The 27,839-nt window shown below is 36.3% G+C and overlaps 1 protein-coding gene across 4 annotated transcripts in view; it reads left to right on the top strand.

Annotated features, from left to right (window-relative positions):
- Positions 1-27,839, top strand: part of ANKS1B (ankyrin repeat and sterile alpha motif domain containing 1B) — a 420,494-nt gene that overhangs the window by 66,069 nt on the left and 326,586 nt on the right. For all 4 annotated transcript variants that reach the window (XM_050323424.1, XM_050323422.1, XM_050323423.1 and 1 more), the window contains exons 6-8: positions 2,882-2,983; positions 10,877-10,987; positions 14,005-14,180. In XM_050323424.1, coding sequence (XP_050179381.1) covers positions 2,882-2,983; positions 10,877-10,987; positions 14,005-14,180 — 389 coding nt within the window. The remainder of the gene's footprint in view (positions 1-2,881; positions 2,984-10,876; positions 10,988-14,004; positions 14,181-27,839) is intronic.

Below are 27,839 nucleotides of genomic sequence, written 5' to 3'. Positions count from 1 at the left end.
AGCCTTTGCAGAGAACAAAGGGGATTGCACTAAGACTCATAAATTCCGTATATGACTCAGTGTATGCCACTGTATTCTGAGAATAAATGTATTCTGAGAACAAAATGGCTCCATAAAATTTTGTTATTCACTCTGAAAGGCAGCCAAGAATATTCTTTGATGTAGAGACCAGAATACTCATGTTCACATTTATTTCCGTCTGTTAGCTATTCCTAACAAACACACCATCTTGCTTGCTCCTTCATTTCCTAGATAAACTTTGAGTCCCTGTGAAGAAAGGGGGAGGCACTGTGTCTCTGAGAATTGCATTTGTCCTATAAGGACAGAAGAACAGGGATATAAAGTCCAAACAAACTCATCTACTACATAATAAGAGTTTCAGATTTTTTTTTGCAGGTAGATCTCTCATCTGGACAACCATCTTAGACAAATGAGATCAACAAAAATAAAAATATTTAGAAATACCTTCTCGCTGATACATGAGCTTTTGTTATGCTGAGGGATCTTGTTGGTCTTTATTATCAGTGCTTGTGGAGTTAATTATATATTGCAGAAGAAGGTATGTCTTAATGACAGCTCCTCATCTGAATCTCAATCTGATCTGAGAACTGTTTTCAGGAAAAAAAGTCCTTCCAAGTTGCTTTTCTGTTTGGATGAATAAGAAGGAGGCTGAAAGGGATCTTCACGTTTTTATTTCCTAAAAAAGGAAGGACTGGAGACCATCACAGAAACATAGAAAGCCCTTCAGACTACAGAAAAAGGACACCTCTTATATATTAATACATGTTACAGCCTTTACCAGCATGTAATTATACAAGACAGGATAGTGGAATCTTCATGGTGAACTCCTTTAACCCCAAATGCTCTGCACTTCTGCAACACTTCCCACCTTCTTCCTTTTTTACCTAACAATGCCCTTTTCTCTAGTTCTGCTTCAGAAAGACTCAGATGATGTTATAAGTAGCTACTGCAAAGGAAAGGTGTAAGTTGGTGTGTCTGGCCTCTGAAAGTCAGCTGCCACTGCTAAATAGCCCAGCAATATTTTGGCTTTATTTTCAGTGAGGAAAAAAAAAAATCCCTTTCTTACAAAACAAACTAGGAGACTACCCATTGGATTAGGAAATTACTAGAACTACAGCCTTTTCTGGTGAATGCTTTCAGAATGTGCTTATAAATCCTGCTTCCTCTGATCTTTGCTGTTCAGTGTCCTGAGAAGAATTTCACTTTGTTAGGACTTTTCATGCCTTTACTTTTTATGAAAGTACATCCAAACTAAAAAACAACTTGAGTCTTCTACCACAAGGCAAACATTTCTGAGGTAACCCTACAAGACAAAGGTAGAGAGTCATGCACTTACACATACAACAGGTTCTGATTCAGGGCAAGCCTTAAACTTACATTCACAGTTTGAGCGAATTACTTTGTCAGCAGTCTGAACAGTCCGTGAGGAAATGTTGTAGCTGTTCTCAATGCCTGCATACTATACATGGTTATTTCAGTCCATTCAGAGCATGAATTTCAAAAATGTTGCCATGAAGTACAACTTTATTAAGATAAAGTTAGAAACTTTTTCATATTTGTCACACTAAAAAGGGGCAGAAAAGAGGAATTTTCTGTCCAACCTGTATTAATTTATTTGTGTCTATCAGTGTTCCCCCAGGAGATCAAAGCCTTTTAATGTCCAAAACAGTCTGTTAGTGTCTCATCAGGTGAGACACTTTGCTTAACAGGTTTGCCGAGACAGACAGGACATTTGATACTGTTTTTTAGAGAGACTACGCTTAATAGTGATAGGGAAACCCCTCAGCAAGTTTCTCCTATGAGTTATTTCGCTGTTGATAAAACTGTCAGCACCTAGAAACAGACTCACTCTAACAGTTCACAAAATACCACATTTAGTAATACAAATTTGTGACAATTTATAGGGCTCATTTCATCTGGAATAGGGTCTAAGTGCAAAAACACATTTAAACCATGTAGTAATAATAATAAAGGAAAACATAAGCAAAAACTTTAAAGCAAAGCAATTTACTAAGAATACTGTGAAGCAAAAGTAAACTCTCGTTATTTACAGGCAAGTAATTAGCATGGATAAAATACGTCTCACCTTCCAGGCATCCGCAGAAGTGGAGAGAGAAGGACCAGCTTGTCAGCCATCTTTTGCAGTGTTGATGGAACTTCTCCCCTGTTTTTGCTTATGTCCAATCTCTTTCTATACCTTTTTTCTTAGGCAGTTTGAGTGGCTATAGTCAATAAGCTAATTTTGGGATGATAGACAAATGACATAGGCCCAAGGGGCAGTTTTCTGTGTTCCCATCTGGTTTGCAGAATAAAAGGACATGTTATCTTCATATCACTCCTCTCTTCAGTTTAGTCCACTTACTAGTTTCTGGGAATGTCTCCCCAGGAGCTGGGGTCTTCCAGGAAACCAGCAGGAGGTTTTTTTCTCCTTTTGTGTAGCCTTATCTAGTACCTTACAGTATTGCTCCCAAAACATATACTGGTACTACCAACTAGAAAGTCCCCAGTGAATTAAAGCAATTTGGAGAGGAACATAGGAAAAACATTCAGAGAATTTCTTGGTTGCATAAAATATTCTTTTCAGGATGCTTGTTAAAATAATCCCAAATGTGGTTTAAGAAGCTTATTTCATATCCCCATGAATTACAGAAACATAAAAACCATCCATGTCAGCATGTGAATTTAGGCTACTCAAGCTTTAAAGAGTCTGCTGTACTTCAGCTGTAATGCAGCTGTTAATCTGCTACAGTTGTAAAACCACTTGCTTTCAATATACCAGATAGTTGAATCTGATACACTGCATTTCTAATCTAAAGCACTTGGAGTTAAAAATTCTACCACAGATCATTTTCTTTTTCAGGAATAGATACCAACATAAAGGACAGTTTGGGTAGAACGGTTTTGGATATACTTAAAGAACATCCATCTCAGCAGTCACTTCAAATTGCAGCTCTACTTCAAGGTAAGTGATATTCAGTTATACATTTGTTAGAGACAAATCAGAATAGCATGGAGAAATATTAAGGTATATAGTAATTTCTAGTCTTTAAATACTTTGTTATAGAAAAGAACAGTCTTTTTAATTAAAAATACAAAATTCTTGTTTACTAGTTGAACAAAAATAAATGGTTCAGTATCTGAAATTCAGAGTCAACCCGTTCTTTTTTATGGACCATAGAAATTAGCATGGTGTGTCACTTTTAGTTACTCTTCATTACACAGTGACATACTGTAATGTTTCACTTCATTGTTTTTAGATTGTAATGATAACCTACAATTGAAATGCTCAATTCATTCATAAATGACAACTATATGACTGAAAGATATTTTCCCAAAACATTTCATTATATTTTTCTCATTTTCCTTAAATTGAAAGCAAACAAACAAACAAAAAAACCCAACAAAAAGCAGGCAGTATCGCTTGTTATTATAGCAGAAATAATACCTTTTTTTTTTTTTTTTGTACATACCTTTGTTCTTATTCCTCATCTTTCTTTCATGGTGTGAGACTGTTGGAAGTCCATTGTTTACTTCAGGTTTTTACTCTAGAAGATGGCAGTAAAGTGATGAAACATGAATTAGAACATAACTCAGTGTTAAACATAATTTATTCTCCTCTGTGAAATTTTTTTCCCTCATCTTCAGATTAGTCTTTCATTAACTGTGTTTGACAGAGGAGTTCCCTGTAGGTATCATTGCTGCATTTCCATCTCTATTGATTATCTCACCTTTAAAAAAGCCATTTTAATCAGTTCAGTGGTGGTTCTACATATGAACTAGCTCATGCTTCAGTCTCCTCCATAACTATATTTTATAAGAGCATTTCCTAGAGAAAATGAGGTCATGTGGCCACACTGGGTCTTTCTTAGTTGTATTAATGAACCTGCCTTCTATGTGATTCAGGTCCTAGAGTTAGCTCTGTCCCGGGTATCTGGCAGAATCAAAAAATGGGGAGGGGGATATGGATGAGGGACATAGGGCTTCCCCCTGTCAGCAGAAGGGAGTTCCTAATTTCACTCAGACTCAGACTCAAGCTTCAACCTTTATGTCCTCACTCAGCTGCAAGCATGAACATACCACTATCTAGAGGAAAAGAGAGTTAATGTTATACTGAAACTTCTTCAGTGGCAGGAAAAGGGTCAGTCAGAGCTTCCACTTTCTTAGACATCCAAATCAATCATCCTTCAGATAGTAATCTAGGTTTTATCATGAATTTCCATCACCAACTAAACTAATTTTCGTTTTAGCGTCTCTTTATTGTTCCATTTTCTCCTTAGCATGATAACCTTGCAGTGTCAATCCCACTGATGAACAGTTTCTTCAAAGTACCCTTGCTCTGTGAATAAGAAAGCACCCAAAAACCTCTCAGGGGTTTCTTATGTTGATGGATCAGTACCTGCCCTCAGTTTTTGCCACACACACACATAAAGGAAATGTATTGATTTCAAGGCTTTTTGATGCATTGACATAGAATCTTTTTCAAATGCGTGCCTTGAAAGTATTAAGATGACTGCCTAGTACTTTCAACTCATATTAGTGTGATGAAACTGTGCTTGTAATGAGCAGCTGTTTATTTTTGCTCTGTCTGCCTTATAGTCAGAAGCGAGGCACAAGGATGAAAAATGTTACAAAGATGTCATTCTGACTCTTAAGACAACCTGAGGACCCCCTTCAGAACTCCCTTAGAACCCACTTAGATTCTTTTTCATCAGCAAAATGTTCACTGAAGCTTTATCCATCAAAGATAAAGTTTGAATGGTGAGCTGAAGTTGAAAAATAAAATCAGGAGTGGTAGTATTCAGTACTAGCACTACTGATGATACAGTTGACCTGCTCTCCTCTAAAAAGCCCGTTGAGTATACTCTTCACTAAAGTGTGGGTATTTATCCTATTGTAGCTGAAAAGTCAGTGAAGCACTGAGATTTTGGGAATCCTGAATGTACTGTAATTGAGCTCGATGATGGGTAATGAATTCCATGCAAAAAAAAGGTCAATTACTCGGAGAGATTCAGTGGCTTCCAAATACATTCCCATGAAAGCTGCTGTCCTTAGATGATTGTCTAGAGAAGCTTATGTGTCTCCTTCATGTAGACTTATATGAAAAAGAAATTAAATTAATGGTGTCAGACAATTACTGGTCAGATTTTGTATGTTTCTTGCTAATTTTGTTCTTTATGCAGACATAATGTCATTGAATTTATTCTTTCACCTTGTTGCCAGGATAGAGCAAGATTTTATCACCTAGCATTCTCATTAATTTTTACTGTTTTCCCCTTGCACTGTTACGAGTGTTACTGCACATTTTATAGCATTAACAACATAATGTTTGTCCCTGCCACAAAACATTAGCTTTCCACATAGGCTGAAAGATGCATATGAATAGGCTGGCAGAAATGACCAAGGAAATCATGTGTATTGTCAGTGGGCCTGATGGTTCTTCACCCCTATATGCAGGGGGATAACAGAGTTATAAGGAAAGTTTAGAAAGAAAATGGTTTTGAGGATATTTATGAGAACGTTCTTTGAAGAAAATAATTTCCTTGTTTAGAAGCAGTTCATGGAGGCAGAAATGCAAAATCCATTGAGCTGATCCTAAAACTTTCAGGGCTGGTAGCCAGCTGTGAGTGAATGCCCTCACAGAATTTAAGAATTGTGGATATAAATTGTTCTCCCTTTTTAAAAGAATATTTAGAAAACTACTTTTTACAGGTTATGGTTTTAAAAAAACCAAAAACTTTGGCCGGTGAGTTTTTAGAAGTGATCCTAGGTTTTTGTGATCTTTACTTTACATCTTTTCTTACTAACCTGAGAAAATAGCAATGGAAGTTTCTGCAAAAATATTATATTTGTGTTTGCAAAGTCTGCCATTTTTTGAGATGTTGGCATATTATCTGATAGAGGGAAAATAAATTAAGAAATCACATTAAAGAGCAACATGAAAAAGGCTGAATAAGCTATATGCCACGTGAATGGTTTTTTTACTGCCTTTTAATTATAGATGGAATTAATAGAAATGACAGTTCAAGTTTTAATTCTAAACATGTCTTTCATACATGTCACTTCATGTTCAGTGTCTTTCTCAGGTCTGAGTTGCATTGAACTCACTGAAAAATACTTATTAGAGTTTAGATTTTTAATTTGATTAGGAAGAAATAGCTGTATAGGCACTGTGTACTCAAAGAGCAGAGAATTAGGATACTGTCCCAAAGTAAGGCCGGGCTATTGAATGCATTTCATGGGTGCAGTGAAACAACAGCATTCAGTGCTGAAGCAGTTAACAGTATTGGCACTTAGGACTTTATAATTAGGCATTGAAGATAAAAGGGATGTTGCCAAGGCTAGTAGGCCTAAAATTAAACCAACCAGCTGTGTTTTAGTTTTAGCACATGTGAACGTGACGCAGGTGCATGCTATACTGTCTTTCAGCTCTTTCTCCACAGCCCACTATGCTCTCTATTAGAATCTTGCTCTTTTACTATTTCTGGAAGCAGAATTCTTGTTTTTATGGAAAAAAAAAAGGAGATAGTAGATAAACAGATGAAAAATGTCATGAGCCCCAGGAAGGCACAGTAAGCGCTGCTGCATAGACAGTATGGAGGGAGATGCAATGGAAAGCTGTTTCCTCTCTTCTGCTGAAGCTGCTTAGAAACCTAACATTGTTTGTACCTGTTACCCAATTATTCATAAACAGAAAATGTATAAGCAGCTGCAGAACAGGACTTCTTTCTTCTCCTCTCTGCTTAAATAGCTTTGGTGTCATTAGCACTGTCTTTCTTTTTTGTATTCTTACTCTCTCTCCCGTTCTTTGGTCATGTAGATCTTCCTGAGGCTGCAGGAGGCCAGCCTCACTGGAAGGATTACAGCTGTGTGGGATGAAAATAATTGAGAACTCAGTCCCCCTTCATTGTTTTATTGGTGGTTTTTTTTTGTGGTTTTGTTTTCTTTTTGTTTGTTTGTTTTACTTGTGGGTTTGGTTTGGTGTTTGTGGTTTTTTGTTTTTTTTTTTTTTTTTTTTCCCCAGGGGTCTTCTCATCTCCTTTATAGGCTGTTGCGTGACAGCTGTAGAGTATTAACTATGCTTATGAATTAATTTAACTGCTGATGTTCTGGTAACTGAAAGTTTAGCTGCACTTAGAACCATACTATCTCAGAATCATAGTGGTGCTTCAGTGCTTGTTTCTGTTTGACTTCCCTGAACACGTGCACAAAATCCATCTACTGATTTAAGGTTTCTCTGGGATTAAACTAAACTTGAGTCATTCAGAATTGTCTTCTGAAATTTAGGAGGTTGAAGTCAACCAGCTTCCATCTCAGCTCAAGTCTGTCACCTTAGCACACCTGACAATAGTTACCAGTCAGTTTTCTGCTACTGCAGCTGCTGTAAAGAGGAGGGAAATTGGGTCATCAAGCCTCGGGTGGGCTCCTTCCCAGGGGACCAAGTGAGCTGTTCTGGGAAGAGCTTTTTAACAGCTCCCAGGCTGGGACAGTACTCAGTAGAGCTGCAGGATCCTCAGCCAGGTTCTGGAAGAGCCTGGGGAAGGGCAGAGGTTTTTCTGAAGGTTGCTCCTCTTCACGAAGATGTGGAGTGATGGAGGAGTAAGCATGCCCCTGCAGGGCTATCGGCTGTGGAGGGGAGTGGTTTCTAAACAAGTTTTATTTCTCTGATCTAGTTACTTTGAAGAGTCTTCTGTTTGAAAAGGTGAGTGTTCAGATTTCTATTCTAATAAAATTTGGCCATTTTTGGGTTTTTTTTTTTTTTAGAGTTTTAAAAAACCTTTTGGTCTCTTTAGAGAAGATTGCTCTAGAAGGAACTCTGTGTGGATCCACCCATGGCATAGCTGACATAGGGTCTGAAAACAAAAGAGAAAGGAGCTCATGCTTCATTTAAGCCAAAATAAAAAAAAAAAATTTGATTGGGTTTTTTCCCATTAAAAGTAAAAAGTTCTCTGAGGTGAATGTAACCATTAGTCTAAAAGCCGAGGTTTGTAATTTAAACAGAAGTCTTACCTTACTAGAGAGCTTAGGATCTAAGAGGTGCTGAAGTTAAAGCAAGCTGTACTTTTACTGTCTCTGGAAGTTCAGAAGCAGCTCTAGCTGAGCTGGGCTGTGCTCTCTTCATGGTGGAGAGGTATCTGTGTTTCTCTGCTTACATGTTTATTTTTTCCCTTCTGCTTGGCTTTTGGCCTAATCAGTGTTACAGAAACTGAGAAAGCTGGAGTTCCAACTGTTTCAACTTTCCAGAGCTTGTTATCTTCTTTGGTTATGTTCCCCACTGTTCTTATTTCCACTGCTGTAAGGCTACTTTTATGCTATTACTTTTTTGTGCACATGACCCTAATTAGGTTGAGTGGGGCTGTGTCAACATCTGATAGAAAAGAATTCTGCTAAGCAGGCAAAGTTTTTGGAATTCTTAGTATTAATCCTCACTGAACTGTAATCTGCTGTTTGGGTAAACAGAAGTAAAATAGTCCATTCTTCCCATTATGAATATGAGAGGCTGTGTCCCAAACAGCCTTTACTCTCCTATATTGTAGGAATGAGAGGTTTTTCTTTAAACTCTGTGAGAGCACAGCTGGGGAAACTGTTCTGGTCATGAAGTGTTACAATTCACTAAGCTTGGCTTTGTTCTGAATTGTCTTTCTTTGGGAAAAGTGATCCAACCTGAGCAGTCTCTCAAGCACACAGCAGCCAGAGTAAACGATGGCAACAGAATCACCTTTTTTCGATAAGTTTGGGCAGGCTTTGAAGATGAATTCCTAGTTATCTGCAGGTGAATAGAAGTCAGCTGCTGGTGAAAGCATTCAGTGCTTATGTGTGCTCTTTGGCTCTTCATATGGATCAGCTGTTTTGTGTTAGTTTCTCTGCCAGTATTGTGGGTAAGTGTACATTTGCCTAGGCTAAAAGCCTGTTGCAACTGAGTCGCTGTCTTTGTCTTGTACATCTCTGGTAGAATTTTCAGTAGCATCCAACCAAGTTAGGAGTAGAAGTCCTACAGGAGTCCGAATTTTTAAGGGTTGCACCCTTACAAAGATAACATGCTGCTGGCCTGTTGTAAACCTTGTACACCATAGCTTGTGTGAGACATTTGTAGAGGTTTTCTGGAAAGAACTCTGCATTTTTAAAAGTAAGTATTTGAGACTTATGTTGAACTTAGGATTTCCTCCTCAGAACTAGCCTCCAGCAGGTAAGTTCATTGGTCTGGAAGTGGGGCCTGACAAAGAATAAAAATAGAGAATTATTTTAAACCCACTGTCTTGTATGATGACAGCAAGGTTAAAGTCCTTCACAATCTCCCCTTCATTCCCCCTCCTAGTAATAGCTGTATTGATCTAATAATTGTAACACTCACACCTGATAGAAGTTCATTTTAGATTTGCTTTTGGACAGTTACATAATTACCAAGCAAATATTTTCAGGCACAAATTGATTTCCTTTTTTCTTTTTGTTTTCTTCGGGTCTGGCTTTCTTTTTATTTCTTCTCCATCTTGCACATTAACTTAACAAATACTATAGCTGACAGAGCTGGAAAACATTCCAGAGCATTTTTTCATGCTGCTAGTTTTCTCGTGGTCTCTTACAGCTCATCTTTGCTTCTTTGCTTTCAGCACCACACAAAAAAAATCGAAGTATGAAATTTTCATATGAAGAAATGTATGACATTATCCAGGGGATCATTGCCAACCATCAAACTTAATATATGGCACTTTCAAATCATACATTTAAAAAAAAACCCTACCAACAATCTGCAAAGCATTCTGAAACTGTGTGCTGTTCTATGCCATTTCCAATTTCAGTTTCTTGGATGTCTATTTTATCACAGATTGTATTTGGGTTTTGGGATTTGTTATTTAATCATGAGTAACAGCGAGTTAAACAAGTGGATTGTAGACTGTAGAAATTAAATCAGGGAGATTTCAGTTCCCAGAAACTCCTTAGTTAGTCCTTCAGAGTGATATTGATGAAAACAGTTGCTGTAGTTTGGTTTTGTGTGTGTTGCAACATGTTCTATTGTGGTTACTATTAGTATCAGAAAGAAACTGTTTAAGAAGCTTCAGAAACCCCAAAAAATGCAGATGCAGAATAACTGCCAGAACTGAGACTCAGTCACTGTGCTGGAAAAAGGTGCCACTATTGCATAAATTAATTTCTAATTATTAGGTCCTGGGTTTCCAGTAGGTCTTGGTCTTCCATTGAGGTAGCCTGTGTACAAAAACACATGAAAATATTGTAGATATTTTTATGAAAAGAACAGGAATAAAATTGAAGTTCATCTTTTCATGTTTTTCAGTTTGTATAAACATTGTTGTGAACATGGTGCAAGGGAAGTTTTAAGGGGGAAAAATATGGAAACTTTAGCACAGTGCTTTTTGGCCTGTGAGTTTTAACTACATTTTTGAGTTTGTGTTCTTTTTTTTCCCATCATGTGTTCTCTCTGTGCTGCAAGCAGAATATTTGGGTTTTTAATAGTATCAGTGTTTGTACTTATTGTGAGCATCCTGACTATCTTGGCTAAAAACTCTGCACAAGTTTAGAATAAAAGCCTCTTTCAATGGTAATAATATTAAGGAACAATTGATATTTCAATGAGACAGGAAAAACACAGGGATAGTCTCAATTCATTACTCTTACCATGAGATTTCTGTAACAGTTTCAGCAAATTAGAGAACTGCCCGTTCTAGTGTTTTGCAATACTTTGAGCAAATGATTGCCTTGCAGCAGTGTTTATGAATAATTACAAGGTTGTAATATGAAAAATTGTAAAGGCTTTATGAAAAATGAAATAGCAAATATCTTTTGATTGAAATAAACCCCCTTAATCCAATCACTTAAGCGTATGTGTATCTTTAAATTGCAGAATATATGGAAACAGGAAATGCAAGTATTTCAGAGGAACACCCACTGGAATGCGCGGAACGTCAGTCTTGCATTTTGTCCCCAGAAGTTCCTCCGTCTCCAAAGGCTAAAAGTAAATACACGTACTCTGTGAATGCAAAAGCTGTACCAAACTTTTCTTTAATATTAAAATTGTATTACTAAAACATTGATACAGACATACAAAATGAAAAAGAAAGTAATTGGTATCAAGAAGCTTTTTTCCAGCATCAGTTAGCTGTCTTGACTACATACAGTGTAATCCATGTCATATAGAAGAGCAAGGAACTGTATTCTCAAAAAGGACAAGTCACTGATGAATTACAGTGTGTTGCATTATTTGATCTTAAATCTTTTTAATTTATCTGACCTTACACATTTCATAGTCAAGTAAAACAAAAATACTAAATATGTCAAAGTACTCTGCAGGCATTGTTCACATTTGGGTTAAAAATGGAATTTACTTCATCTTTCCCAGTGAGTACATCTTCCAATTGTGTTACATTTGGAAGCCTCTTTCAGAGATCACATGTGTTCTGTTCTTCCATTTATCTTCTCACACAGCTTTTATACACTGTGATGATCGCTGGTTGTCTGCACGTGCTTTCATTATATGTTCTGATTCTCCATTTACACACGCAGCCACTAAAATAGGGCATTTTCTGAGTGTGCTATCATCCTGCTCTTTCATGAAAATCATCCTCTTGTAGAACCAAACCTGACTTCTGTCCTCAATAGTTATCCAGAGTGAATGTAATTGACTGCTGGCAAACAACTAAGCCTCTCTTTGTTTTTGTTGTGTGAGTTGTGATGGTGTTTTGTTGTTCTTCTTCTTCTGGGTTCTTATTATTTTATTTTTTTTAAAACATGTTTTCAGGGAGAGTTTTCATTCATGAGAAAGCTAAGCTTCTTATTGCATGTCACATTATGATCTTCATGGTGATAGTGAACAAATGCTATAGTTCCAATCCTATTTCCTATTGGGGTACTTAACAGATATGTGGTGTATGAAGATAAATAGTTCCTTTGAGATTAATTCAACTGCCATGTGCAATAGAAGTGTTTCTCCTGAAATTAAGTAGTAAATATTTTTAAAATATGTTTTGCTTCTTAATAATAAGGTCATGATCTCACATTCCTTATTTCCACTTTCAAATTACAAATAATGTAAAACGTACTAGCTGGGTTTTGCTTGTCGATTGTGTAATCTGATACTTAAGGAAAGCAATTGTACTTTATTGTGTTTCCCATCCATCTGCCTGCCATTCTCTGACAATCTAATTTCAAATAATTTAAACCAAATTTGGAAGAGGAAGAGCAGTATCAATTACTTTCTGTGACTTTCATGAAAGTAGGTAGCTAGATAGAGGAGAGAGACCTTAATAAGTACTTACACTGAAAGACAGGCAAAATGTGCCTTAGGTATTCATGCTGGCAGCAATCAACCAGTCAATTAGTGCACTCTCACTCACAGGTCAGTCCAGTTTTGTCACGCATAATTCGTTCTGGCCCAGTAAGAAATACTGCAGGACATATGTAGGAAAACATGGGATTGGGAACATGAACATAATTCTGTAGGAAGCAGTAGTTCTGTTTCTGCATAGGACACTGTATCATGATTTTAGAGTAGATTTTAATATTTAGGTATTTTCAATTTTTAGTTATTATAATATTAATCTGGATTAATTTCAATTTTCTAATTAAAAAGCGGAGTATAAATAAACCTGATTATATTTTTGCTGAATTTACTTGTTTTGTGCAAAGTTACCGTTGAATGAGAGTAACGAGTTTTGAATGCAACATTTCTGTTAATTAGATATTAAAAGGCAGTTAAATGCTTTTAATTAACAACTGTTCTTGGCTCAGAAAACTTCAGTAATAACTGGCCATCGGTTTAATTTTAAAAATATTTTTGAGTATTTTTGTTTACTAAGCATAACAAACAGTAACTATGAAGAAAAACTAAAAAGAAAAACACTCTAGACTGAGCAAATATAGTCTTATCCGGGGATTCTTTAGTTATATGAATATACTTGTCTGTTTTATGTATTCTGAGCTTTATATGCTCACTTTCTTTTTCCTTTTCAGCATTTTATTTCCAAAGATGGAGTAACATGCAAGTATCTGTATTTTATCAAGTCTATGACTGTTGTAAACTGAGTCAGGAGAAGGGGTTTCTTATTTGCTCCTGGAAAAACTTGGGTTTCACTAGTATTTTCGTGGCTGTTACTGCTGTGTAACACACATGCAGTAGGTAATCAGAACCTAATGCAGTTCATAATGAGTAGCTTTTTAGTCTGTAGACTTTTGCTACTGATGGTGGACTATTTGCACAATAGTTACTCAGTGTGATTCTAGGACTTACTACTACCACTGTTTCTAATAGTGGCCCTCAGTTAGTGTAGACATATAAAACTCATTGCCTTACTCTTCTGTTAGATTTCCTAATTAAGGATAAATTAAGGAGAAAACTGTGAAACACAAGGCAGAATGCACTAAACGTAGGTTTCTGGTAGGCTGCTGTGGGAAGGTATGTTTTAAACGTGTGGGTTTGCCCAGTATATCCTTCTAGCATTCTATTTAATACTAGTAAAGTGAGCAAGAATTGTTTATAAAGCGTAGCTACTTGGATGGGACAGGTGTGCACTCTTAAACTCAGTTCCAATCTAGTCACAGTTTATGGAACCTGTGTTGTATATTAATTGATTACAGCAGCAAAGGTGAACCCGATGCAGAGTATGGGACATTGATTTTCTGTGTTTGTAGAAACTTTCTATTTCAGGATTAATTTTACACTGTTGGATAGTTGCTATTTCTAGAGAGTTTTCAGGATTAGAAAACAGAAAGGGTAAGTATATATTGTAATTCATCCTAATTAAATGCAAGGTATGGGGCAATGCAGAAGTATATAGATTGCCTCTAGCAAATTCCAACTCTGGAGTGATATGCCATTATTTTTGAGAGGAGAATTGTGCATGAAGATTGTTGTTTAGAAGATAAGGCATGGAAATAACAGATACTCAATAAATTTAAGGAATGTGTATTTCCTTTTTAGGCATAAATTACCCCTGGCATGCTAATTACTGACTAATGGTGTGTCTGTTTTTAAAGGTGAAGCTGTGACTGGAGAATTATCAAAGCTCTTAGATGAAATCAAATTGTGCCAAGAAAAGGAATATTCTTTTGAAGATCTGTCTCATACAATATCAGACCATTATCTGGATAATTTTAGTAAAGTATCAGAGGAAGAACTTATGACCAGTGGAAGCCAAACCAAGCTTAATGTAGTAAGTAAGATTGGATACAAAGACAATATATTCAGTTACATCTGCTTTATTTATGGCACAGTGAAGAAAGAAATAGTACAAGAGCGAGAATAGTACAAGGTTAACAATGTAATAGAAGTAATATAGCATGTGCTTCTTACAGATTTAGACTGTAATGTTCCCCTTATTTTACAAAGATATTGCTTACCACACCTCAGAATGTCTTTTTATGACACCACTAATATGACTAAACATTTGCGTTACTTGTTTTGAGCATGGGGAGGACAGGAAGGGTGTTTTTTGAAAAATGAATGGAAATCAGTATGCTCAATACTGTATTGAATACTAAATGTTTGCAGAATCTGATCAGATGTGCCCTCCCAAAAGAAGCAGCTTAGCATCTTCAGTTATAATTCTTCTATGTTTTGTTACCGTATAGGTTTCTCAGTAACCTAATGATGTTGAAGACCGAGTCTCTAATACTGAAAATTGTTGTGGTTGTGAAACTTCAGTGATTTGCAAATACAGTGAATAAAGTGCTCTAAGGTGCATTTTTTCTTACTGTAACAAGCCTTTTTTTTTTTTTTTTTTTTTTTTTAAATTGAATTCTCTTCCTCAATAAGCAAATGAGATTGCCCAGGAAATAAAGCAAAGAACAGAGGAAGAACGCTAAGCGTTAAATTTCAATTAGTGTTGTTTGTAAATTAAGAAAAATTATGCTCTCCTATGTGAGGAAAACCATGACAAGTTTTGGACTTCATGTTCTGGAGCATTTATTACAGTGTATGTAGAAAAAAAATGAGATTTACAGAGATGGTTAGCTACCCTGAAATGCGGTACTTTTGTACAGCCCTTCTAGATGTTTGAATGTTTAGGTATATAACTCATATTGAACTCAGTTTGAACAAGGTACTAATCCCATTTAAGCACTTTAGACACTCTTCTAGCGTCTCTCTGAATTTAGGTGCTAACTGCTATTTAAATCTGCTCAGCTGCTGTTTTGCAGAAAATGTATTCCATATAAATCTGTCTACTCCGACTGAAATTTTTACAGACCTAAATAAAATACAATGTAAATAGAAAGTATTCAGACACTAAATCTGTAATTTATGTGCAGCAGGGATATACAAAGGTAAATTAGGCAATACATTTTTTTGAGATTTCATTTATTTTAAATTGAACTAGATGTGAAAACAAATCTTCAAAATTGGGGACTGTTTAAGGCATTTTATAGGCTCTCCTCCTAATGCATCCAGCTTTTTTTTCTAAGAAAACTGAAATCAGGATGATGGGTGCATACTCCCAACATGAAGTCAGGATGGAGGGCAGAACATATTTTCCCCTAGAGTAAACCCAAATATACAGGCATGTATGGAGAGGACTCTGCTGTGATGTGGGATTTTCCTGTTTGTTCTATAGCCTCCATTTCATTTTGAAATGTATTTTAGGGTTACTCAGTCTGTTTAGTTGCCAGTTGGCTGCCTTGAATCAAGAAATGGAAGGCACAGTGTATTTTCATTTTGGGGAAGTGCTGCCTTCCCTTGGTGTTTAGGCTCCCTCTGTAGTGCAGGGGTGATACAAAAACCTACATGCACTGGAAGGAGCCATCAAAGAGTAATTGGGAAGAAGCCCTAAGAGATATGTTTAGCTCTAAAAATGGTTAAAAAGGTGAAGGCTGCCAAACTACTCTGGAGGCAGGACCAGCAAGCATGGTTGTGGAAGACATGTGACAGTATGGTGATACTACATAAATATTCATTTAAATGTCTTCAGTAAGAACATGAAGATACAGAGAGAAAGAAGTGGAGATGTATATAGATGTGGGGAGTCAGAAGTAGATTTCTTGGATATGTATTAAAGAAGAGAAAGATTCTTGCAGCTTATTCTGACTTTAACTTTCTCTTTCATGGGAATCTTCTGTAAAAATCTCAGTAGGTAAAGTGGGTTTTTCTCTGTTATCTGCATTTGTTCAGCTTGCATGTGTTTCTGCTGCACGTGCCAAGACTGTATGGGAGGGGTAGCACAGGATCTTTTTGCCTGCAGAACCAAGTGTTGCCTTTCCCTGTTATCAGCTCCAACACAGGGCTGAGAACTGCACCTGGTATGCCTCCACGAGTGAGCAGTTACTTCAGGTTCAAATCAGCAGTTTTCCCCCAACTTTTAGTGCTGACTGTGCCAGCATCTGCTCTGAAAAGGTGTAGAAATCAAGTCCCTGCTGATAATGTGTTAATGATACCATGTCCTGAACAAATATTGGTTCCAGAGATGATGACTGGTGCAGGTTTTTTGACTTCTTGTAGTCCAGTGGTCTGAAGAGGTTCCAAACATCAAGCCATGACACTTCGTGACCGCAGGGAGGTCCTGCAAAGAAACTTGCTATTGTTCAGAGAAGTAGGAGGCCAAGACTGTGAAATTTCTCATTGGAATAGTAACTTAGGGAGCTGGACCAATGAGCAACAGGAGCCACCTCCTGAGGATAGCATGGGCTTGGGAAAGAGAAGGCATCAGGAAGCAGAGTGCATTTCAAAGCATTTTTTTTAGCAATTGGCTCTTTTGAAAGGGCCAAAAAAACCTGTGGTACTGTTCTGGCTAAATTAGATTTAGGTTGGTTTAGGACTGCAGAAAGTGGTGTCTGTCTATTGGGATCCATAGCCTGGAATTCTCTCCTGAATCTCAAGCACCAGTCTCTTTTGCTTGAAGGAGCAGGGCTCACTGTTTTTGTTTAGTGTAAGGGTAGTGGGGATGCCTGCTTTTTAATGCAATAACTTGACAGTAAAAGGCTTTGTCTGGAAGAGTGACATTGCATTCTTTCCATGGCATAAAACCATTTAACACTGGTTTTATAGTCTCCCAAATAAAGTACTGGTCATCAGGCTGTGATCCCATTTAGTATTCTTTCTGAACTGCACAACCATTGGAAAAATACCAGTACAATCCAGAGAGCAGGACTTAGGATGCCTTATTGACAGGCAAAATCTGTACCTTTTCTGGTCTCAGGTGTCTTGCATTGTTTGTTGCTCAGTGATACAGCACTTGTAGAATACTACTTTTTCTTTTGAAGAAGTTGTGGTTGGAAGTCTTTAGGTCAAGGAAAGAATTTAATCCATTCTTCTGTTTGCTGTGTTATCAGAAAATCAGTTATCCAGCCACCCAGCAAGTTGTTCTGGAAGGACTGGAATAAAGGACTACTTCTTTTCATCAAGTTGTGCATTGAAAACATTACGTGTTTTTATTACTTTATATATTTCTAATGACCAGGTGTCTGATGTGTGACGTAAGGCATTAAAACCTCAGAGATTCATGTGCTCACAGTATTTTAAAGTCAAATGGAAAGAAGAGTTTGCACAGCTCTGAGGTTAGGTGAAAAATTAAAAAAAAAATTTAAAAAACTTTGGGCTTAGTCTCCTGAGTTCCGAATTACTAGTTAGCTGTGATTCCTAAGTTTCCTCAGGACATGGAAGAGCTGAATAGGAAGACTGAAAGTCAGGATCTTATGAACTAGAAGACATGAACATCTGGGAGAGGGAGACTACAATGGAGTAGTAAGTAAAAGTAAGGAGAGTAATAGGAGACACCACAGTGTAGACATGAAACAGATCTGGAGATGAAAAAAAATGTCACCACAGGACGCTTCTATTCCAAAAGTTGAAGGAAAAACTGTGAAAATGTTGGGGTTCTGGAAAAGCAGATTGTGTTAGCTTCCTGAATGGGGAGAATGTTTAATGAAAAGGGTGAAAACTGAATGCTTGTTTGCTGAATAGCAGAAAATTAGATAAGTGTAAGTTAATGTTAGCTTTTATTTGAAGAGTACATTATAAAGAATAAACTAAAGGAAGTCAAGTTAAAACTGCACTGGAAACTTTATAATTTCAGTATTTTCTTTCTCAGCTCTGGCTGTGTTTAAATGTACTTCTGATGGAAAATATTAATTCCACGTTTCCTAGTATATCTTCACCAGTCATTAAAACATGTATATTGCAACACAGCAGACAACAACTCCCTGTTCATTGTCTTCTTGAAATTAAAGGCCAGATTGAACATAGTTTTGTGGTTCTACTTCAGAGTGAGCTCAAGAAGGCCTACATACAGCTAGGTATCATTTTAGTTGGAATTCCTAGTTTTTCTCAAAGATGTTCAGGCTGGGTGGGGTTTGGCGGTGGCTTCATAGGGTTTTTACTCCTAGTTCCTGTCTTTGTTTTTCCTATTGTGGTCACTGTGACTTGAATACATTCTTTAGTTCCCCTATGTATGCAAAGACGTGGAAAGCCCTGGCAGTTGCTGCACAGGCAAGCTGGGAGAGCTTTATACTTGTGTATTGCTCAGTGCTGACATGTTACAGTTTTTCTGTTTGATAAATAGAAATCTTTCAGAAAAACCTATAATTTCATTGTTGAGCAAGTCAGAAAAGGAGCTGTGCTTCAAAACACGTTCCAGAAAACATGAGCTGGAAAAAGATATAGGAAAATCCTTGATTTTATCACAGTTCAGTTAACTAAGGTGTTTCCTTTTCAAGCTGAGTTAAGTATGATTGCTTGCAAAATCAATTTTGACAACAAATTATAGCAGTTTCAGTTTTGAAAAAAAAGTTTAATTAAAAAAAATATTTATTTTCCAATAGATGGCAGTCTGGTTCAGTCATTTCAAGAACAAAAGCAGCCATCTTATATAAGGATTTTCCAACTTTTTTTCATTGCTGTGTAAAAATCGTGCATTTTAACACGGTTGATAGTACAAACTGCTTCAAAATGAACACCTGTAATTTCTCTAGGAGAAAAATTTATGGAACATCATGACATCCATTTAAACTACAAACTAAAACATCAGGGCTAAATTTAGAGGTGTATCATAGCAAAGGGGTTACACACCAAGTGTGTATTCAAAAAATCTGTGTGAATTGAACAGCAAGCAAGAAAATTTAAATCGGTATGACTTGCAGATCAGGCATTCAGAAAAATTAAGGGCGTCAGAAAAAAGAGCAGAAGATTGTCCAAGTATATATTTCGAGAATTCTGAGCTCTGGCAAGTAAATTGCTTTAAATTCCTCTGTCATTGGAATTCTAACTAAGATCATTACCAGCTTCTTGTCAGGTGTGAGGTTCCTGTGTATGTATTCATGTGAGAACGAATTATTCTAAATGTGATATTAAGCACAGAAATATGCTGTCTTTATTGCAACATATTTGCACATCGTGTATATTAAAGAAAAAACAACAACAACCCAAACAGAAAAAGAAACGTGGGCTTTTTTTACTGCAAGAAAAAAAATCCTGTGGATACCAGTGAATATGTTACTTTTTATTTGCTTTGGATGGCCTGTGATTGCAAAGTGAAAAATAGGGTATTAAGAACTTCTGCCCTTCAATATGCGTGTGTGTATGTGTGTTTATATATATCTATTGGCGAGATGTTCATGTTGGATACAATAAATCTTAACCTTTTTCTTTCATAAACTTGATCTTTTATTTTCATAATACTTTCTTAAAATTGACTCTTAAAAGAGTTTCATCTTACTTTGTGTTCAGAAATTTATTCCAGTCCTTACTTTGAAAATTATTGGGTTTTATCCATGCAGTAACCATAGCTATTCTCCATATTTTGTGAGAATTCTTATTTTTTTGGAACTAAAACTAATTTTGAAATCTGCCACTTCAATAAAGCTGAAGCTCCAAATTGAAGTATTTTCTTTGGAACAGTCCCTTTAATCTTATATAGTTGGTGGTTGCTTGCAATGTTTGCTTTTGCATTTAAGCTATTGTGTTCAGAAGCATAATGCAGAAATTATGTTATTGATTTGCAAGTGTAAATGCAGTATCTTACTGTCTTTGGATATGTGACGTGAGTTTAGATGAAAGGCATAGTTCTAGAAAGTCTTAACAGCAGAGTATATGTTAAAGGGTTTTGCTTAATTGCCTGGAATGAATACTGAGAAACTGAAGTTGTAAGATACTCCTAAATTTTTTTTTTTTTTTAAACTGAAGATAGTAAAAACATGTAGAGACCACACTGCAGAGAGGTTTCACAGAAGTGGCAGCAGTATATCTGATTAAATTTAATGTGGTTATATAATAGATAATAAAGGCTGGCAGCAGTAATTTAAATTTAAACATGAGGAAAGGTTCAGTGTAGTCTCATGAAAAAGATTTGGATTTCATCACAGGCATATAAATGTCAGTTTCTGCTTACTTCTGTCTTCCAGAAAGGGAAGTTGATACTTGGGCACATTAAGAGAGAGTGGAAAAAAAAATATTGTTAAAAGTATAATAACATTGTTGAAAACAGTGATGGTACATATTCAAAGAAAAGATTCACTTTTTACTCTCATGTCAGGATATCAAGAAGATGAAGCAATATAAAGGCAATAAAAGTAAGATCGTGTTTGGTTTATACCTAATGGGAGATCTGAAAGTATAGAATTAGTGGTTTTGAAAGAAGTTGGTGAAGAATAGATCTATTAGAGGTTGATAAAATGCATGGTTCCTAAGAAGCCAGTTATTCAGAGTAATTTTTTTTCTCTGAGGAAAAGAACAATTATTTTTTATAAAAAGCATACATGGAAAGATTTATTTTACAAAATAATAATCACAGGAGAATACTGAGGTAAACAGTTTAGTAGCATTATTCAAGAACACTGTTTTGGTCTTTACTTTTAATATAACATTTAAATAAATAATGACTGGACTGAAATATAATGGCTAAGAATAACCAAACATGCTGAAGTAAAATAATTACTGTCTTGGATCGACGTGTTAGCCTTTAAAAATATCACACACTTGCATACATGCATTATTGAGAGAGTGATATGAAATTTCACATGACGATGATGAGCAAACCAGAAGTATATACAATTGCTTACTAATGAGGATACATTAAAAACACATTCAAGAACAATTTTGGTTACTTATTCATTAGGGAATAGTAAAATAATCAGACCTAATTGTTTGGGGCTCCATGGACAGAAGCAGATAAATTTTAAATATTTAATATAGTAATACTTGCTCAATTTAATAATAAAGCTTCACTGTATTCTGCAGGTATTTATGATTTGTTAAAAAAAGGGAAGAGAGTTATACTGAGACACAGTGTTTGCAATATTGTTGCTTTACTGAATTCCCTTTTTATAATGGAGTTAAATAATTCCTGTATTGTCAAATTTCAATATTGCAAGAATTTGTATTAAGTTGATCTTTTGCAGCCAGTCCCGTAAAGAGTCTTAATTTTGCAAGCATATACTGACTCTTATTTCTATAGGAAGTAAAGATACTAAGACCATCTCTCCCAGAATATGTAAACCTTACTTTTTAAGATTCCCTTGCTGCAAAGGTCTACCCACTCTCTGAAGATAAGATTATATAACTTCAAAAATTGTTTTTAGAAGCTACCACCCAACTAAAAGCCATCTGTTAGTCCCAATTTCCAATACACACAGTGGTATTTCCCACTAAGAACTGGTGTTGCTGTTATTTTTTTTCATTAGGTATTTATAATGTGACATCTAGTACCAAACGTCCACTTGGTGAATATAGTATGATATATTTTCTGAAAGTTACTTTACAAAATGGTTTCTGAATTCTATTTAAACATGAACTGGTTACTACAAAGAAGTAGAGGGGAATGTACCAACCTGATACACGATTTTGGCCCCTCTTTTAGGTAGGTTACCTAGCTGAGGGGACTTCAGACATTTTTAATGTATGCTTTCTGAACCTATGTCCTATAGCTATTCAAAAAGATTATTTTCTGTATCTGTAGGTCATGTTATGCTTCAACACAGTGTTTTGAAAATTTCTCTGTTAGAGGGGTCCTGATAGTAGCTATTCTACACAGAATAATTTGCCTGATATCGTGCTTCACAGCCTAGTAAATTAACCTGCAGCTCCCTGCTGCTGCGATTTCTGGTAGAAGGATTGCTAGACAATGCTCCAGAGTGCTGCAGAGACCTACCCTGTGAGAAAGTCAGCACTTGCCTAAGAATATAAAACCTCGAAACATGACAGCACTTAGTGTAGTTTAAACTACATGGAGTCAAGTATAATTAGGGGAAGGTGCTGGCCAAGCCACCAGTTAATCTAATCTGCATTAAAAAGTACCTACTCCTTTTTCCACTATAATGATTTTCTGGAATATTTAACCAGTCTGTGCAGTTATTTGTGTGTGGCAGATTCCTTGACTATCAGGTACTTGCAGGAAAAGAGCTTACAGACAAATGCATCTCTCTGAATGCTGTTATGTGTTTAACTTGCACTGGTGAATCCTAAATGAATCTAATCCTTTTGCTCCACTCTGTCACATTGTTTACCACCATGACCCTGTATTGCCAGGTTTTGCAGAACATGTGCTGTATATACAGGCATTTTCTTTGATTTGCTGAGTACGTGCTTCTATTTATTCTTATATAGTAAAATCTGACAGAGTAGAACAGAAAAAATACTTTTGCACACCCGTCCATAACTTGTAGTACTTCAGGCTTGTTCTTTCTTAAAGCTTTCTTTCTCCTCAATAAGTAATCTTAGTGTTTGCAAGTTTATTTTGTATGTAAATCTTGCCATGCTGCAACCACTTTTGCGTGCCCTGTTGTGAACTCTTTCATCTCAGCTAAATCTTTTACATAAGGATCTTGGATATGGGTGTTGAATTTTTTCCATATAAAGTAATTAAAATATAAGCTTTTCAGATCAAAGAGCTTGTTTGTCTTTATGGTTATAAAGCTGTGTGTAAACTTGGGGTGCTCTGGAAATGATGAGTAATATTTTGTCTACTTAGAAATTCTGTTGGATGGTTATGTTTTATTAAATTGACTACAGTAGTTTTTTGTGTTTTTTTTTTTTCTTCACAAGGACGTTTTTAGTTCAATACTGAGGACATATGTAATTTGAAGACTAATCTCTGTTTCATTATACTTAGAGGAATACCAAAGAAATCTACTAATCTCAGTAGGATTAGCCAAGATCTGAGGACTCTCTCAGAACTGATCCTAAAATCAACTTCCCAGTATTGAAGTATATGTGCTTTAATTAAATATCTTTTTCGTGTGTGATATTCAGTGATTTAGAGAACCTTCTTTTTCATCCATATTGTTTCATTATTTTGTTCTTAACATCCCTGAAGCTGCCTGTGACATTGTGGACACTGTTGCCAGGCATGCATGGCAGAACACCTGTCTCTTCCCTCAGTGCCCGTCCTCCTGGGAGTATGCACTAGTGTACAGCACGATGCCCATTTTTAAACTGCAGTCTCCAACTTCATTTGAGGTCTTCCAAGAGAGTTTCAGTCACTTCTGGAGAACAGAATGAGGAGATAATATTATGAGATTTCCACCCAGACTGGTGACTTTTCAATATTAACATCAATTCTCTTGTTGTCATATTATAAAACCAAATCATCAGAAAGATTGATGAGTTTTTCTGTTACTAAGTTATCAGTCACCGGAGGTGCTTCCCTCAAGCCTTTACCCTTCCTAGAGGTCTGCCAAAAAAATTTGTCGTGGACTCCTGCCCTGCATCTCCCTTGGGTTTCTCCTCTCCTCAAACTGTTTGCTAGTGCTCCAGTCAGAATTAGGTTTTCATCTTCTTCCTCACAAGAGAACAAAAAGTTCTTTTCATCCTCATCTTGCTTGGTTTTCTCAAAATACATTTTCTGCCTATTTGATGAGGGCATCACCAGCAGGGGTGCTGATAATCCAAAGGTGGAATCTAACTGCCTTAACATGAAGTATGTTGTATCACTGTGGATGCACAAGATGTCTTGCTACATGGGGCTATCATGGGTTTAGTCATTCCTTCAGTATATGATTAAGGGCCAACAGCTACCCTGTAGTTTCTCAAATGGTGCTGGATGCCTGTGCTCCAGCTGAATCGCTAGTAGTTGCCCTCATGTAGTTGCATAAACATCAGCATCTAGTGTTCTTCTGGTCTGGTCAGCAGCCGAGACATCTACATGGGGCTGGCAGATGTGACAAAGGACTTGGAAAGTCACAGTGTTCTGGAGTGGCAGTTAGAAGCTAGGCAGGGTGCCCAGAGCTAGACACTGGACCTCAGCACAGAGGCAACTTAATCAAGATCCAAATGCCTTTCTGATATATTGGGACTGTTAACATTAAGGATTGAGAATTGTTTGTGGTCTTTAGTAATCTTTTTGGTTTATCATGTTTGAGCAATAGAGTATGTAACAATGTATGAGGTCTAGAAGGAATATGAAGGAATTCAGCAATGTTTATGTATTGTTAGATTTTAATTTCTGAAAATATATTTTTGCTCTCTTGCAAAATTAATTTTGATAGATTCTGCGAAGACTGAGCTTGAATATGTGGGAGATTTGTTTTTTACAGTCATATGTAGATATTTACCTGAAGGAAAAGAGAACTGAGTTAATGAGGAAAGAAGGAGAAAGAATGCTTGAAAGTTTACTCTTTTCTATCCTGAAATCTAACCAAGGAATACATAATTCTAGAACTGTTTCATTTTTGATATTTCTCCATGTTTAAGAGATAGGGTTCTACAAATCTTGTAGAAATTTCTATCACTGTTGTCAGCAGGTACCAATGCAGGTTTGATTGTGTTTTGCATAGTGAGCTTAGAATAAATGAGTGTTCTACCTACATATCAGTTACAAACAGTAGAGGGAAAAAAATCTAAATATTTTTGTGTATACCTCAAGTCAACACTGATTTCATATCTACTCCATTAGTGTAAGAATAGTCATTAAGCTTGGAACTGATAGTAAAGCCTGATGATCACCATCTGACAGAAAACGCGTGAGAGGAGTAAAAACCATATGGGTGCATCTCTCAGTTGTCTTCTATAGTGAGGGGAACAACATCATTTTATCCCAGTGGTATAAACAGGAGATACGAACCTCTACAAAATTCAGTAAGGGGTGGAGATAAATGTATGTTTTCAGTGTATTTCATTCTATGATTATTCCAAAGTTGAATAAGTAGGTACTCTTTTAGCAGCAGCAGTCTCAGTTTCCTTTCTTTGCCTATTAGTAAGTCTAATAATATAAGTAATGCTAATGGTAAGTATTGTGCCATATTTCACAGGGAAAAATGACCACCCATAAGCTAATACAAAATAATGCTTGTTTTAAAAATTGTTTAGTAGCTGAGATTAGAACACTGGGTAACTAGTTTGGACTCGTTGCTTAATTTCATTTTCGTTCTATCCTAATGGCAACAAAGAGATCTATTTTATAATTGGCATATATAAAAGATTCAGTATTTTTGTCTTTAAGTCTTGATGTAGTTGACCACTCATGACATAGAGTTTCACTGTATCCTGTTGACAGATTTTTTTCAGTCCCCATGAATAAGCTCAACAAGTAGAAAATGAATAGCAGCAAAATATATCAAAACAGCTTCCTATACCTCTATAAAATGCATGAGTAATTCAGACTTATGGGCAACTGCCTAATATAGAAGAGTTTGCCCGTGGATATCAACAGTGTGCTGGAAATGCACCCCTTAGCTTTTATGTAACTTCACTATATGAAATCCTTCTCGTGAGTTCAATATTATAAATTTTTAAATCGAGTTGAGAATCAGAAACCAAGCTTACTTAACCATGTAGGCATAAGTTGTTACACCAGTTTCTTTTCCAGAGAAATGAGAGAGTTGAATGAGTTACACAGTTTCTGATAATCTATTTTCATTTCTCTTCTATTGGCATCTCTCCTCCCTAAACTGAAATATAAATTTCAGTTTAGTGCCATGAGGGAAAATCTCAGAAGAGGATCTTCAATTTTATTTGCTTCAGTAGTTATTTTAGATTAACCAGTTTCCATTAATAATACTGCAATTATTTCTGCTGATATTGGTGCTCTACCCAATATCTCTGAAATATGGACTCTTCACAACCTGCAAAGAAGCAGCCTCAGCACTGCCTGTCAAACTTAGACAAAAATCATATTAAAACATAATGTTTTTGTTGCTATCCTGGTCTTTCTTTTAGTTAGTAATCATTGCTTGCTTATGGGTATTGGAATATTTACTACCTGAGCCTTATCTCTGTCCAAAATGGTATTTCCTTTAAGGAATCTCAACAATTTTAACAGATCATGATCACTTATTGATACTTCAGTTATATATATAGGGAGTTGTAGATGAAAGCATGTTACTGGCTGACTTGTTTATCTGTATTTTGCAGGACCTTTAAGACACTGTATGATGACTGGCTGAAGTAAGAATTTAAATATTAGCTCTTCAGCTACTTAGAAGTGTGTCTGGAAAACAACATAAAGCTGTGCTTGTGTTGCGGTGGATCTGTACATGTGATGTTGAAGCTACCACAGGCAAAAAGAACAGTACAGATGAGGTAGCACAGGAAAAGCAGCTACTGTTCTAAATCTTCTGGTAGTACCATTGAGATGACTGCAGTGACGTCACTGGTTTAATTATATAAGACAGGAAAAAGCAGCAGCTTGCAATTTGTGAGTTTCACATTGGCAGATTTTCCTACCAGCCATAGCAAAACCGTTGCCTTCCTAGTGAAGATGATTTTGAATGCTGCTTCCACCTACCATGTGAATCAGGCTGCATCAAGAGCTGTTGTCCAATTGATATTATTCTGCATCTCTTACAGGGAGTGTGCATGTGTGATCCTTTTTTAATACCTTCTGAGGAGGCTGAGCTGTTGCTTGTGCTACTGAGAACAAAAGGTAGATTACCCTTTGACTGATCTTTTCCAGTTAGGCCTTCAACTTGTATAGCCTGTCAAGAGATTTCAAGTGTCAGCTTGAAACACTGTGCTGTGTTTATATTACGTTTAGCACTTGGATGACAATATGGCAAACCACTAGTAATTTGTTCCTGATGGATCTGTAAAGGTTCTACGACAAATGTTCTTCAAGGACATTTTGATTATCCACTCTCAACCAGCATTCATCTTCAGATGACTCACTCAGTGCTGTATATAGTTCTTCTTTAGATTGGATTTGTCTGTTCAGGTATGATATAAGCCAACAGCAACTTAATGGAATAATAACTGCATTTGCAGTAACATGCTTTTACTGAGAATAGGAAGGCTAAATGAAAAACTGTGCACTGGAAATGTTATAAAGTGGTGAGTTCTGCCTACTCACTTACCACCTGATTTTTCCCCTACTTTAATTTCCCTTCCTTCTGCTCTATTTCATGACAAATAGTGTAATATCTGTAGGTTTCATCATACCACCACCTACTTATCCACCCTCTCTTTCACAACTTTAAAAAAGGAAAAATACATGTTTAACAGCTGATTTGCGTAGCAGTTACATTGCGCTGAGTTTTTCAAATGTTATATGATAACATTCAGATAGTATAGGGCTGTTAAATGCAGAGATACCTCTGTAGTTATTCTCCAAGCAGTATTTTCTTTCTGAGACATTTAAAGCCAAAAATACTGGTCATTACTTTAAATTATACTTTTTTTCCTTTATGCAAAAGCAAATATGCTGAAGCTTTTAATTCTGTTTAATATTTCTGAAATTATTAACACTTGATTTTGCTTTTCTGTAGGCTCCCATGCCTTTCATTATCAGTTTCTTCTTTTTCAACTGGTACGTGAGTTTTTCAGTGAGTCACATTTTGGAATGAGTCATGTGCATATTGTTTCAGGGAGACGCATAAGCCTGTCATTAACATGAGAAATCCCATTAACGTAATTGGAACTATTTATGTGCTTAAACTTCAAGATTAAAAAAAAAAAA

This window comes from Myiozetetes cayanensis, unplaced genomic scaffold, assembly GCF_022539395.1.
Source record: "Myiozetetes cayanensis isolate MyiCay16 unplaced genomic scaffold, myiCay2020 scf3, whole genome shotgun sequence".
Lineage (NCBI taxonomy): Eukaryota > Metazoa > Chordata > Aves > Passeriformes > Tyrannidae > Myiozetetes > Myiozetetes cayanensis.
This window is presented reverse-complemented; position numbering and strand designations above follow the sequence as displayed.